The sequence below is a fragment of the Globicephala melas genome, chromosome 7, assembly GCF_963455315.2.
Source record: "Globicephala melas chromosome 7, mGloMel1.2, whole genome shotgun sequence".
NCBI lineage: Eukaryota > Metazoa > Chordata > Mammalia > Artiodactyla > Delphinidae > Globicephala > Globicephala melas.
The window spans coordinates 100,163,503-100,179,458 of record NC_083320.1 but is presented as its reverse complement, the minus strand read 5'-3'; the positions used below and the strand labels follow the sequence as shown (position 1 = coordinate 100,179,458).

The following is a 15,956-nucleotide window of genomic DNA, read 5'->3' as shown; positions in this document are numbered from 1 at the left end:
AGTGGGAAGAACGAAAGGTTATATGAATTTGGTTTTAGAGAAGTCCCTATTGATTCTGGACAGCATTTTTGATAATCTTCCAATAATAATTATCATGCAATGCGATATGTAAGTAGAGTATTGTGTAATAGAAACAGCAGAGCTTTTTGATCTGAAAAATAAATTGAAAAAACCTTTGAGTTCAAACACTAATTTTGTCCTGCCCATGATCTTGGAGTTAATATCCATGCCATATTTTAGTCATAGCTTCCTTGTGTTAAACTGAGGAAAGTGATATTTACCTCACTTGGTCTCTGTAAGAATTAAAGATGGCATTTATATATCCTTAGCATGATGCCCCTTGTACAATAAACACTTAATAAACGGTAGCTATTATTAAATCCTATAATTTTAAGAAGATAATCTCAATAATCAAATGTAAGAGAGAAACAGTAAAAAGATAGCATGAAAACCAATCATTATTTAGCTTTATCCAGAAAGATTTTAAGAGAAATGAGAAACACCTCGTTTTTCTGAGAAAAACTAAACTGCAGAAAACTTGACTCATCCTAAAGGCTGATTTAACACATTATAAACTCTCATAATTTACTTCTCTTTTTTCTCTACTTTGATTTAACTCATTCCTGATGACTAACTCAGGGTTGATTGATTTCTTTGTTTATTCATTCATGTATTCCTTCATTCATATATTCACTCATTCATACATTCATTTATTCATTCATTCTATGAATATTTTATGAACATAAATAATGCTCTAAGCACTGTGTTAAGGTAAAACAATACAAAAAGGGTTGTTATCAGCAATGAGTTTATAGTTTAAAAGAAGAGACAGCAAAGTAAATATATGTAATCTGGTGTGGTTTCATGTTATAACAGAGGTGTGTATAGAATTATGTAAAAATACATCTCGAAGTCTTAATAGAAACTAAAGTTACTTGGAGACTGTGGAAAAAGACACAGAGAAATGATTGAGAAGCTGGTATTTCTTTTTTTTTTTTTTTTTTTTTTTTGCGGGACGCGGGCTTCTCACTGTTGTGGCCTCTCCCGTTGCGGAGCACAGGCTCCGGACGCGCAGGCTCATTGGTCATGGCTCACGGGCCCAGCCGCTCCGCGGCACGTGGGATCTTCCCGGACCGGGGCACGAACCCGTGTCCCCTGCATCGGCAGGCAGACTCTCAACAACTGCGCCACCAGGGAAGCCCCTGGTATTTCATTTTTAAAACAGTTTTTAAAAATATCTAGAGCACTAAATGTCTCTTTAGAGGGTGGGTGGAGCCAGATGAAGATGGAGAGATATGTGGGCAACAGATGAAGACTTTTATATGCTGTGTTAGGAAATGTGAACTTTTAATCAATTGGAGAACAATAATGAGAGGATTTTTCCCAGGAGAGCCACATTTTCAGATATGGATCTCACAAAGTTCACTCTAGCAGCAGAGTGGAAAAGAAACTGAAAGAGAGAGGATATAGCAATACATTACAGAAAAGGAAGTGTAGGTAGAGAGCAGAGTGACAGATTAGAATTGACTCGTCCAGTTATGCTCTATGCCTGGTGTGAGACTTGAAGAAGAGTGTGGGCTCTTGGAGGACTCCATTGGTTCAAAGGTCAAGACAAGACACGATGGTCCCAAGAACCTAATGTTATTCAACATTTTAAATAATATCCATATTGTTTTTTGAAAGGAAAATGTGTGTATGAAAAAAGTAGTGATGTTAACTTGACTGCTGGAGATGAGTAGCTGGATAATTTCGCTCACTATGAATGTACCAATTATACCCTGCTTTTTAACAGAATAACTATACAAAAAGAGCTGGCAAACAGCTTACTTCCATTAAGATGACCAAGTCCTAGGACTCTGATATGAATAACATTGACTAAATGATGAAAATATCTAGATAAAAATGAATAATGCTCTCCAGTTAAAATGGCTTAGTGGGAAACTGTAGTAAACTGTAGTAATAACCATATTCATCTGATTTCTGGCCGTTGTCAATCACTTCACTCAACACAAATTTGTGGAGCTACTCTGCAAAAACTAGTTGCTGTGAGGAAGACATAAATGAATAAGGCATTGTTTAATACATGGAATATATTACTATATTAAAATAAAGATTTCTAACATTTCTTAAGATGCTGAAATATTCATAAGTCATTCTATAAATTGTTTCTCTAAATACTCACTTCTAGACCGTGGATTTTTCCTTCAGAAACATTGGTGCAAAATCTAGTGGGAGTCAGAAATTCCCTAAATAGTATATAAAAACATCCTACGAAATTGGGGTAAAGTGGGAAAAGTAACAATATGATCAATATGATTCAAGATATATGGAAAGACTTTGAACAGAAGGCTGTCCCTGTAGGAGGAGGCATCGATTGGAGATCGTTATCGGATATAGATGGGCTGATGAAGAGGGTGAAAGAAAGCTTCAGGAAGATAAGACTTGATGGATGATCAAGAATTCATTAGGGGGGCTTCCCTGGTGGCGCAGTGGTTGAGAGTCCGCCTGCCGATGCAGGGGACACGGGTTCGTGCCCCGGTCCGGGAAGATCCCACATGCCGCGGAGTGGCTGGGCCCGTGAGTCATGACCAATGAGCCTGCGCGTCCGGAGCCTGTGCTCCGCAACGGGAGAGGCCACAGCAGTGAGAGGCCCGCGTACTACAAAAAAAAAAAAAAAAAAGAATTCATTAGGATTTCAAGGAAGATGAGTTCAGCAAGATGAGACTAAGTCATAAGGGCATGTTAAAGATGTTGCATTCTGGAAACTAATGTAATGTGTTGAACAGTCACTGCCTCTCTGCGTTACACCTGTGCCAAGAGTGGCATGGATAAGTTGAACATGAAAGGGTATGAAATGGGAAGACATGATGATTCCTTGGTACTGAATGAAACTCAGCTTGATATGCTTGTCTTCAGGAACACAGTGAACAGAGAAAACACCTTTCATCTCTAATAACAGTATATCTGTTTAGATTGTTTCCTATCAGGCTCTAGGCCTTTAGATTTACATTAATTTATCAAATAAACATCTATAACTGTAGGCTCTCTCTCAAGTAATCTTCAGTCTTGCACTATTAAAAGAATTACAGATTAGTTAGTAAGTTTTCATAAGGTTCCACCATGTGTGCTAGGTATTGCAGAGATAACACAAATCTAAAAAAATGATTACAGATTTCAAGATGCCATTTCAGCCATTAGCACAGCTTCTTGCACATAAAAGCAACACGGTAAATTTGTATTGTACTAAGTTACATATATAGGAGTAGAAAATAAGAATAACATAAGAAACAATAATTCAAGGAGATACATGCTGAAATGGATATAGATGGATATAGTATATATAGTATAGACTAGATGCATATAGAATAGGTATGAACGTGAATATAGACTACTGGGTTCTTAAGTACTCAATATAACGTTAAGGAGAAAGACTGGAGAAAGGACAATAGGAGTAAAAAAAGAAAAAGGGGTCATGACCCCACAGAGGCTACTGTAAGTTGAGGCCACTGAGAAACAGTTGTAGTGGCAATGCTTCTTAGATTTTCTATTACAGTAAAATATTTGGTTGCCATTGATTCACTTGTACTTTCAATATCATGAAATTAGGTTTGAGTTTCAGAAAACTCACAGAGAGGTCCTCAAAGGACCATTTCTTCTGAGGTTCCATAATGAAAATTTAGCAGAAAGATGATTCCTGATAGCCAGAGGCTACTTTCTTCAAGGCCAATCTTCCTTCACCTCCTCAGATTGCTGCAGCCAGTCTCCAACTCATGCATTCACTATAGAATTTCCTGGACGCGAACCCATCTCTATAGATGAAGAAGTGACTCACAGCCTGTCAGGTACTAGGTGCACTGCACAGAATAGCAATAAAGTAGTGACAACAAAATCACTAAATCCTCTCTTAGCCTCATTTAGATATTAGTTTATTTACTATTCTTCACTGTCAAATTGTCCATTTAGGGAAAAAAAGACAATTATTTTCTTTTTTTGAGTGTGGAGTCCACTTATAACTGAACACAGTACTTAAGAAAAAAAATACCCTTAAATTATAAACCTTCTAAAAAACAGGTAAAAGACACTTTACACTTAAGCCATTCTGACCTATATGGGTTTCCAAGCATAAATATTTTAGGAATGATCATGTAGCTTAAAGCAATCAATCATTTTATAAATATAGAATCAAAAAAGAAAAAAATCCTGTTTGGCTTTGTAAGTCATATTCTGTGAAACTTCTGAGAATTTACCTCTAAAAATCAAGGAATTTGGATAAATTAAATTAATATTTAGTATAATCAGCATATAAAAACAAATGAAAACTAATGAATTAATACTTTTATTCTTCTTTTCAACAAAAAAGTGGCAAATTAAACTCTATAGGCCTAACTATATTATTTTATCTGCTTTAGTAATGTCTATTAAATAATTTTATGGATGCTAAAATATATTATTAAATGTTTATATTGATACTTTTAAATATTAAAATGACTACTACTTCTAATAATAACTATGTTTATGGTTACAATTTATTAAACACCAACTGCAAATGTTTATGCTCTTCTAGACACTATGGTGACATGTTTATATATATTAGTCCATGTTTTTGTCTTCAATTTATTTATAAGGAAACTGAAGCTTAGGAAAATTAAGCAATGTACTGGTAAATCTTTGAGCTGAGATTTGAACCCAGGCCTACCTGACTCCTAAGCCAGTACCTTTACTCTCCTCTCCTGCCTCTAAAAAACACTTGACTATTCCTTTCTAATAAGAGAGTTGAGTGTTGTGCAATTCCTTATATTCTTCTTATGAACTAAAAATCACCCAGACCAAAGCACAAATCTGATGGCAGGACAAGCCAGTTGGCTTCTCTGACTCAAGGCTACCGAGAGAAAATGTGAACTCTTGTCTACTTTTTCCCCCAAAGTCTGACGCACTGTGGAGCCAGTGGATATGTGAATGGGAAGAACTGTCTACACATCCAACTGCATATGTAAGTCATGCTTCAAGGAAGGATGCCTTGTAGAGTTCCTTTCCCTGAGAAGCCTCATTTCTCAGTGAATAAAAAGAACAATCCCTTTTCCCAAAAGGAGATATGACTGAGAGAGAACACGAGGTTGAGAATTTTATTTTCAGTTTTTTCTCATTTTAGTGCCTGAGATATTTCCCCAATAAATCACACATACAGTTCAAATAGGAATTGAATACTCAGTCACAAAAATGAATGAAATAATGCATGTGCAACAACATGGATGGACCTAAAGATTATCATACTAAATGAAGTCAGACAGAGAAAGACAAATATCATACCCTATCACTTATACATGGAATCTTAAAAAATGATAAAAATGAACTTATTTACAAAACAGAAATAGACTCACAGACATAGAAAACAAACTTATGGTTACCAAAGGGGAAATGGGGGAGGACGGATAAATTAGGAGTTTGGGATAAACATATATACACTATGTATAAAATATATAAAATAGATTAAGTATATTTATAATAGATTAACTGAATCACTTTGCTGTATACCTGAAACATTGTAAATCAATTAAAATTTATTGTACTTCGATTAAAAAAAAAGCACTAAAGACAACTAAGTGAAAGAGAAGATACAGGAGAAGGAGTTAAGATAAGAAAAGAGCAAATAAGAACTTCCTCAGGAAGATACCAAGAAATTTCAGAGCCTCTGGCTATTAGGGACAAAGGAGAAAGGTCCTGGCATAAGAAACAAAGATAGCTCAAGGTATTAGAGTTAGGAATAAACACTGGAGTGAGTGAAAATATTAAGTATTGTATTTTCTGTATTATTTGGCTTATTAAAATGAAATGACAAATTGCTTCTATTTATCAAAAGATCTAAATCAATGCAATCTATATAAAAAAGAATGAATTATAATCACAATAATTATAAGACTCACATGTGCTAGGCATTTTATATGTTATTTCATTTAATCTAAAAAGCAGCCTTAAAACATAGGCTGGATTATAATGCTCATTTTATATTTGGAAAAGCTGAACCTCACAAGAGGTTATGTAACTTGTTCAAGGACACACTGTTAGCAAATGACAAAACTGGAATTTGAAGCCAGGCAGTTGGATTCCGCAGACTGAATACTTACTGTCCACATTCAATAGTCATAACAAGTAATGTTATTTTCTATTCTACTCTTCCAAAAAGGGTCTGAACAATTGTAGACAATTTTAAGCACAGTCATAGCAATATGTTGGCTGTGTTCTTAATAAGGAAAATAACTAATAACTCTCAGGAATACAATTCTACATCAATATCAAGTTAGTTAACCAATAGATGTTAGAGGCCTCTGTGCCCAGTAGTATATAGTCACAATATAATCTCATAGAAAGTATGAATGAATTCAATTCCAAGTTGGAAAAACCTAAGAGTCAGGTTTTTCTGAGGGCAGGAGTGGCCTCCTGCTGACCTTAAATCCAGGAAGGAAAACTGGTAAGAGTAATATAAATATAACAAATTTTTTCAACAATGGAAATAAATGTTTCCTCAATGCTGCATCAAGGACTAATAGAAAACATAAGGCTTACCTGTGAAAACATGGATGTACTTTAAAAACATCATGCTAAGTGAAACAACCAGTCACAGAAGGGCAAATACTGCATGATTCCACTTACATGAGGCATCTAAAATAGTCAGATTCATAGAAGCAGAGAGTAGAATGGTGGTTGCCAGGGGCTGGAGGGAGGAGGGATGGGGAGTTGTTTTTCAATGGGTATAAAGTTTCAGTCATGCAAGATGAATAAGTTCTAGAGATCTGCTAGACAGCACTGTGCGTGTGGTTAACAACACTGTATTGTATTCCTAAAATTTTGTCCAGAGGGTAGATCTCATGTTAAGTGCTCTCACCACAATTAAAAAAAAATGGCTTTTACAAATCTAGTATAATTTTGATATGACAAATATATCACAAAGGAAGAAAGAAAGAAAGAAAGAAAACAAAGGGAACATAGAGCTTGAGTAATTGCTAAGCAGACATCCATAAACCAAACTATATGTGTCATTATTCCCAGGAGTAACATTGAGTGCAAATTGGGATGCAAGAAGCACAAGCAATTACACACCCTTCCGTATTATTTAGTGGTGGTGTCCTTGAGGAACTCATACAACTGACAGCTGTCCCAGTTATCTACACATATAGGACTTCTTCTGTTGTTTTTTAATCAGAATACTGCCATGTGAGACATAAGAAAAATTCTAAACTCTTTAGGTTCCTTTATTTCAAAAACAAATAAAATACTTACATTATTAACAGAAGAGCATACTGGTTTCGGTCCGTAAAATCTTTGGGAAAGGACAACTGTAAAGGAAGTTCTTTTAAAGAAAGAGCAAAATATTAAAGATGGAGAGTCATTCATATGTAAAACTATAAGGTGCAGAGAAAGTTTTTTTTTTGAATAACATAGCATGCACAAAACTTTACCATAGTCATCAATATGAAGCGTTTTAATTTCTGACTTTACTCTCTTCTTCTTCAGGATAGCTTCCTTCAGCATAGAATTGCTTTCCAATATAAAATATTCTGTAAGTCAAAAAGGATAGTGTAAATAATCTCTATGTGTTGATTAAGAAACAGTGTAACACAAATAATTATCCATCATTACCATTTGACAGGCACTGTGCTAGTCACCGATTACTCTCTCATAAATTCTCTTCTGGATTATTACAAGTTTTCTAACTAAGCTTCTTTATTCCAGTGAAATTGTCTCCAGTTGCCCCTTATACTTGGAATTAGCATTTACGTTTTCAAAATGTAAATCTGATCATGTTAATGTTATGCTTAAGAATATATTTTAAATAATACAAAATTATGTAGCACCCAATGATTTAAAATTCACAATGCCTGAATTCTAATACAAAGTTACCAAGCATGCAAAAAATCAGGAAAATATCACCCATGATGAGTACAAATTTTATTCAATAGAAAGAACCCAGAAATGACACAGATGCATATAATAGATAATGACATTAAAACAGAGATTATAATTACATTCCATGTGTTAAGTTTTAAAAAAGCCTGAGGATATTAAGGAGAAAGATGAAAGACATTTTAAAAACAAACAAGTTAAAATTCCAAAAATAAGAACTGAAAAATTTGATATACATGAAAGCTATAAAATCTAAGATGAAAAAATACTGGATAGGATTAACAACATGTTAGATACTGCAGAAGAAAAGATTAATGAATTCAACAATATAGCAATAGAAAATATTAAAATGGTTTTTTTTATAAAAACCAAAAAAAAAGAGAGAGAAAACTGGCAAAACATGAAGGGAGAGAAACATCAGTAACTTGCTGGAATTTTGACTGCTATATTAAAAATATAGATTTATTGGGGATTTTTATATACTAAAAATAGTGAACTTTCTAATCCATAAATATGTATGCATGTATATATCCATTTGAGTCTTTAATTTCTTCCAGAAATGTTTGCTTTCATTTTAGCAGACTGACACATTTCTATTAGATGTATATAGTATACTACAGTATATAGTACATAGTTTCAGATGTTACTTTAAGTAGTTATTTTTAACTATTTTTAAATTTTGCCTTGCCTTATAGTATATAAAATAGTTGATTTTTGTATATTAACCTATAATTGTAATAACCCTGATAAATTCACTCATTATTTCTAATAGTATTATGAGTGTGTGTGGATTCCATTTTTTTTGTTTATTTGGTTCTGTTTTATTTATATCTTCTGCAAATAAAGGCAATTTTTTTTACCTATATGTCTTTTTCTTGCCTCATTTCACTAAGTCTTCTAATACAATGTTGCAAAGAGGTGGTGAGAGCAGACATTTTTACTTTTTCCCAGTTTTGGGGGAAATGCATTGTCTTCAACATTAAGTATGATGTCAGTTGTAGTATTTTTGTACATACCATTCATCAAGTTAAATCATTTTTTTTTCTTCTGGCCCAGTTATTATTACTACTTTATTATTATTGTTGTTTTTCATTTTTAATCAAATATTTTTTATAAATCCTTTGAGGTGTTAAGTTGACAGTATAACATAGTAAGTTGCATTGATTAATTATTGAATATCATAGCAATCATGGATTCCTCAGGTAAACCCCACATAGTCATAATATATTACCCTTTTATAAATTGCTGGATTTTTCTTGCTACTATTTAGTTAAGGAATTTTGCATCAATATTCATGTGAAAAATTGATTTTTTTGTCCTTGTTATGTCTATATTGAATTTGGAATCTGGTTGATGCTGGCCTTATATTTTCTGAGAGCATATGTGAACTTGCTATTAATATATTAAATGTTGAACAGAACGCACCAGTGAAGCTACTGGAACTGGAATTTACTTTGTGGGAAGAGTATTAACTATGAATTAAAACTTTTAGTAGATAATGGGATATTTATATATTGTATATCTTCCTGTTTGAATGTTTAGCAATTTTTCTTTTAAGAAATTTACCCATTTTATCTAAGATGTCAAATTTGCTGCCCTAAAATTACTTATAATATTCCATTACTGGCATTACAATGTTTGTAGAACCTGTTATTAACATCATCTATTTCATTAATGAAAATGACAGTGTACTTTTTCTTTTAAGGCTCTATCTAGAACTTTATCAATTTTATTTATCTTTTCTAAGAAAATAATTTTGGTTTTTAATATGCTTTTCTCTACTGCCAGTCCATTTTCTATATCATTTATTTCTATTCTTATCTTTATAATTTCCTTCCTTCAACTTACTTTGGATTAATTTGCTCTTTTTTTCTAGTTTCTTAAGGTGGAATCTTAGATGACTGATTTTAAAGATTTCCTTTTTTATAAAGTAAGAATTTAGAGACATAAACGTATTTCTAATCACAATGTTAGGTATCCCTAAATTTAGATTAGTTGTGTTTTCACTTGGCTCAAAATATTTTCCAATTATTTTCCTAAATTCTTCTTTGATCTTTGTGTTATTTAAAGATGCATGTCTGATGGCAACACCTTCTTGTTTCTTTTTTCTCGATTCTTTATTTTGGATTTACTTTTGAAGGATATTTTCTAAGTTTGTTATTCTATGTTGATAGTTTTGTATTGTTTTGCTTCCCATCAGTATTCTAAAGATTTTTCTCCATTGCTTTTTTCTGATGAGAAGCCTGCAGTCACTCTTGGCTTTCTTACTATGTATGTAATGTGTGGAAGTAAATGTCTTTTTATTTTTGTATCCTGCTTGAGGGTTGTTGAGCAACTTTATATTTTTCATCAGATTTGGATTTGGCCATTATTTCATCAAATATTTTTTCCATTTCAACTTTAATTTAAAATATTATAGATATGGATATTGACCTAAACTATCTTAGGCTCTGTTCATTTCTTTCATTAGTTTTCTCTGCATCTGGAAGTGTCTATAGATAATGTTTCAAGTTCACTAATATTTCTTCTGCAGTGTCTAATTTGCTTTTAGTATTTTACAGAGAAGTTTTAATTTCAGATATTTTAAGTTCTTAAAATATATTCTATTTATCACTACATTCATTTTTTCTTGATATATTTCAGCATATTTATAATAGCCAATTTATTGTATTTGTCAGTGGACTCCATAATTTCCATCATATCTGAATCTGTCTCAATTCACTGGCTTTCTTTTCCTAGTTATGAGTCATATTTTCTAGCTTCTATATGTAGCCAATAATGTTTTATTGGATTCTAATCACTGTGATGTTTACATTGTTGAGTTCTGGACATCATTCTGTCCTTTTATTAATTGTCAGACTGTGTTATAGCAGATGTTTAAGCTATTTGCAGGTCAGCTTTTTTTTTTTTTTGCGGTATGCGTGCCTCTCACTGTTGTGGCCTCTCCCGTTGCGGAGCACAGGCTCCGGACGCACAGGCTCAGCGGCCATGGCTCACGGGCCCAACCGCTCCACGGCATGTGGGATATTCCCGAACAGGGGCACGAACCCGCATCCCCTGCATCGGCAGGCGGACTCTCAACCACTGCGCCACCAGCGAAGCCCCAGCTTAATTATTTGAAAGCTTTAAAAAATATTTTATTTAGTGTGAGTTTGAATGACCTTTGCTCTATGACTTGTTAAGCTCTAATACTAAGGCATGACTCTTCTGGGATCTCTCCTAAACATTCCAGTGTTCTGACTGTTTGGAACTTTAATATATTCCAGCACTGTGTGAGCTCTGGCTTTTCCCAGGCTCAGACTATCTTCCTATGTATGTTCAGCTAGGTATTTTCAGCAACAGATGCAAGATGATCCCTTGTAAACCTATGCAGATTCCTGGTGTCCTCTCTCTCTGTCTCTTCTTGTGCTCCAGTGTTGTCCACCTTCCCAACATTCCAGAGTCTTCAACCCTTCTGAACGCCAATTTCTGTCTCAACTGTGACTCTGAGATACCCTTATACACTTATTTAATTGTTCCTCTTTACCCTAGAATTCAAAAAATAATTCTAGCCAGAGAGCCAGGACAATTACAACATTCACCTGACTTTTTTCCCTTCTTTCAGGGATCAGAGGCCTATCGTGACTCTTGTCCCATGCTTGAAAAGTGTTGTTTCATGTATTTTATCCAGTTATTTTTGAAAAAAAAATTCTTTTATTTTCTGTTTCACTTTTCTTTTCTTTCTTTTTGCCAGGAGGCCACGTCTACTTTCAGGTACTCCATGGCCAGAATATTATTTTAATTGTCAATGGTTTATCATTGACACTTTATTGTTAATTACAAACTCCTTAGGATGAAACATAAGGCTTTTATGATTTGGCTTCAGCCTGCCCTATAGCCTATACCTTTGATTTATCTTAAATGTTTTGTTCCAGCCACATGGAACAACTTTTATCTTGCAAGTGTAAATAGTTTCATTCCTCATGATTGTGTATTCACATTCTTTCTTCCAGAAATGCTTTCCACTGACTTCCTCTTTTTTTGAACTGTGTCCACTTCTACCAGAAAAATTATCGTATTCTATTATAACCATTAAATTTTCTGATTCTTGCTTTGGACTGTGAATCTGTGTGATTTCAGGCACACCAAACCACCTGTCTTATAAATAAGTGTCGTCCTCTATAATACAAATTTGGGAAATTAGATGTTCTCACAGATTTCTTCTATCTCCCTGATACAAGAAATTTCAGATTATTTAAATAATAGCATATTTTCAAAGAATCTATAGCAAATATTCAATTATAAAATTTAAAATGTGAATAATTCAACTTTATACACTTTCATTAAAGATTCAGCATTTATAATGTAAGACTTGTCATAAAAATGCACTTAATGAACTTAATTGTGGATAAAAGCATTCTTTTTGTATTTAGAAACCAATATCACCTGATATTTGTTAATGACATAGGCAGCAATTTTTAGAGACTAAAGCCCATTAAACTTTTACCTTTATACCTTACTAGAGAGCATCTTGTTGGATAAATATTTTTATAAGTGGACAATAGTTTATTGTATTACAGTGACTAGCTAACTAAATAAATGAATGAATAAATACAGCTAGAGGCAGCGATATGAGAGTAATATACTAATAATTTCTCATGGCTTCTCTTCATTATCAAAAATGAATGGGAAAAAATAAATTACATGAGAAAAGAGGTAGTTGAAATTTTTTTACTTCTAAATCAAAGATATTCATTTGCTCATGGTAAAAAAAAAAATCAACCCATGGACACAGAGAAATAAAATTATATTTAAGGAAAAAAAAATACAGAAGAAAATACACCATTTTCAAAAGCACACAGAGTTTTTTTCATGATAAATTCAGAAAATATGTTTCAATCATAGTTTTTTGTGAAACATTATGAAGACAAGGTAGTATTAAGACATGACTTTAATTGTACGATTGAGGAGGAAAAGAGGATTAAAATGAGAACAGAAAATTAGGAAGAAGGAAGAAAGGGAGAGATGAGAAAATATTAGAGAGGAAGTATAAGGAGAGATGAGAAGGAGATGCAATGGAGAGAAAGGAAGAAAGGGAAGAGACGAAAAATGAATTAAAGCAAAAGAAATCATATACACATAAGGAAAAAGAAAAAAATGAAAATATAAAAAGAGGAAAAGGAAAGATAGCAATGAGACAAAAAACTTCGAAATACTAAGCAAAATTTTACATATATATATCATTTCCTAGTCACTGAACATTTATTTTTATTTAATTTTATTTATTTTTTTATACAGCAGGTTCTTATTAGTCATATATTTTATACACATCAGTATATACATGTCAGTCCCAATTTCCCAATTCATCACACCACCACCCCGAACTCCGGCTGCTTTCCCCCCTTGGTGTCCATACGTTTTTTTTCTACTTCTGTGTCTCAATTTCTGCTCTGCAAACCGGTTCATCTGTATAAATTCCTAGGTTCCACATATATGCGTTAATACACAATATTTGTTTTTCTCTTTCTGACTTACTTCACTCTGTATGAAAGTCTCTAGATGCATCCACGTCTCTACAAATGACCCAATTTTGTTCCTTTTTATGGCTCAGTAATATTCCATTGTATATATGTACCAAACCTTCTTTATCCATTCAACTGTCGATGTACATTTAGGTGGCTTCCATGACCTGGCTATTGTAAATAGGGCTGCAATGAACATTGGGGTGCATGTGTCTTTTTGAATTATGGTTTCCTCTGGGTATATGCCCAGTAGTGGGATTGCTGGGTCATATGGTAATTCTATTTTTAGTTTTTTAAGGAACTTCCATACTGTTTTCCATAGTGGCTGTATCAATTTACATTCCCACCAAGATTGCAAGAGGGTTCCCTTTTCTCCACACCCTCTCCAGCATTTGTTGTTTGTAGATTTTCTGATGATACCCATTCTAACCAGTGTGAGGTGATACCTCATTGTAGTTTTGATTTGCATTTCTCTAACAATGATGATGTTGAGCAGCTTTTCATGTGTCTGTTGGCCAGCTGTATGTCTTCTTTGGAGAAATGTCTATTTAGGTCTTCTGCCCTTTTTGGGTTGGGTTGACTGTTTCTTTAATACTGAGCTGCATGAGCTGTTTATATATTTTGGAGATTAATCCTTTATTCATTGATTCATTTGCAAATGTTTTTTCCCATACTGAGGGTTGTCTTTTCATCTTGTTTATGGTTTCCTTTGCTATGCAAAAGTTTTAAGTTTCATTAGGTCCCATTTATTTATTTTTGTTTTTATTTCCATTACTCTAGGAGATGGATCAAAAAAGATCTTGCTGTGATTTATGTCAGAGTGTTCTTCCTATGTTTTCCTCTTAGAGTTTTACGGTGTCCGGTCTTATATTTAGGTCTCTAATACATTATGAGTTTACTTTTGTGTATGGTGTTAGGGAGTGTTCTATTTTATTCTTTTACATGTAGCTGTCCAGTTTTCCCAGTGCCACTTGTTGAAGAAACTGTCTCTTCTCCATTGTATATCGTTGCCTCCTTTGTCATAGATTAGTTGACCATAGGTGCGTGGGTTTATCTCTGGGCCTTCTTTCCTGTTCCATTGATCTATATTTCTGTTTTTGTGCCAGTACCATATTGTCTTGATTATTGTAGCTTTGTAGTACAGTCTGAAGTCAGGGAGTTTGATTCCTACAGCTCTGTTTTTTTCCCTCAAGACTGCTTTGGCTATTCGGGGTCTTTTGTGTCTCCATACAAATTTTAAGATTTTCTGTTCTAGTTCTGTAAAAAATGCCATCGGTAATTTGATAGGGATTGCATTCAACCTGTAGATTGCTTTAGGTAGTATAGTCATTTCCACAGTATTGATTCTCCCAATCCAAGAACATGGTATATCTATCCATCTGTTGGTATCACCTTTAATTTATTTCATCAGTGTCTTAGTATTCTGATTACAGGTCTTTTGTCTCCCTAGGTAGGTTTATTCCTAGGTATTTTATTCTTTTTGTTGCAATGGTAAATGGGAGTGTTTCCTTAATTTCTCTTTCAGATTTTTCATCATTAGTGTATAGATTTCCGTGCATTAATTTTGTATCCTGCTACTTTACCAAATTCATTGATTAGCTCTAGCAGTTTTCTGGTGGCATCTTTAGGATTCTCCATGTATAGTATCATGTCATCTGCAAACACTGACAATTTTACTGCTTCTTTTCCAGTTTGTATTCCTTTTATTTCTTTTTCTTCTCTGACTGCCATGGGTAGGACTTCCAAAACTATGTTGAATAATGGTGGTGAGATTGGACATCCTTGTCTTGTTCCTGATCTTAGAGGAAATGCTTTCAGTTTTTCACCATTGAGAATGATGTTTGCTGTGGGTTTGTCATATATGGCCTTTATTATGTTGAGGTAAGTTCCCTCTATGCCCACTTTCTGGAGAGTTTTTATCATAAATGGGTGTTGAATTTTGTCAAAAGCCTTTTCTGCATCTATTGAGATGGTCATATGGTTTTTATTCTTCAATTTGTTAATATGGTGTATCACACTGATTGATTTGCATATATTGAAGAATCCTTGCATCCCTTGGATAAATCCCACTTGAACATGGTGTATGATCCTTTTAATGTGTTGTTGGATTCTGTTTGCTAGTATATTGTTGAGGATTTTTGCATCTGTATTCATCAGTGATATTGGTCTGTAATTTTCTTTTTTTGTAGTATCTTTGTCTGGTTTTGGTATCAGGGTGATGGTGGCCTCACCATGAGATTGGGAGTGTTCCATCCTCTGCAATTTTTTGGAAAAGTTTGAGAAGGGTGGGTGTTAGCTCTTCTCTAAATGTTTGATAGAATTCAACTGTGAAGTCATCTGGTCCCGGACTTTTGTGTGTGGGAAGATTTTTTAATCACAGTTTCAATTTCATTACTTGTGATTTGTCTGTTCATATTTTCTATTTCCTCCTGGGTCAGTCTTGGAAGGGTATACCTTTCTAAGAATTCGTCCATTTCTTCCAGGTTGTCCATTTTATTGCCATAGAGTTGCTTGTAGTAGTCCCCTGGGATCCTTTGTATTTCTGTGGTGTCTGTT

The 15,956-nt window shown here is 33.8% G+C and overlaps 1 protein-coding gene across 4 annotated transcripts in view; it reads right to left on the bottom strand.

Moving 5' to 3' along the window:
• The window catches only part of DPP10 (dipeptidyl peptidase like 10), a 1,292,066-nt gene that overhangs the window by 36,993 nt on the left and 1,239,117 nt on the right, over positions 1-15,956 (bottom strand). For all 4 annotated transcript variants that reach the window (XM_030843834.2, XM_060302530.1, XM_030843833.2 and 1 more), the window contains 2 exons: positions 7,455-7,553; positions 7,276-7,345 (listed from right to left, as the gene is read on the bottom strand). In XM_030843834.2, the coding sequence (XP_030699694.2) occupies positions 7,276-7,345; positions 7,455-7,553 (169 nt within the window). The remainder of the gene's footprint in view (positions 1-7,275; positions 7,346-7,454; positions 7,554-15,956) is intronic.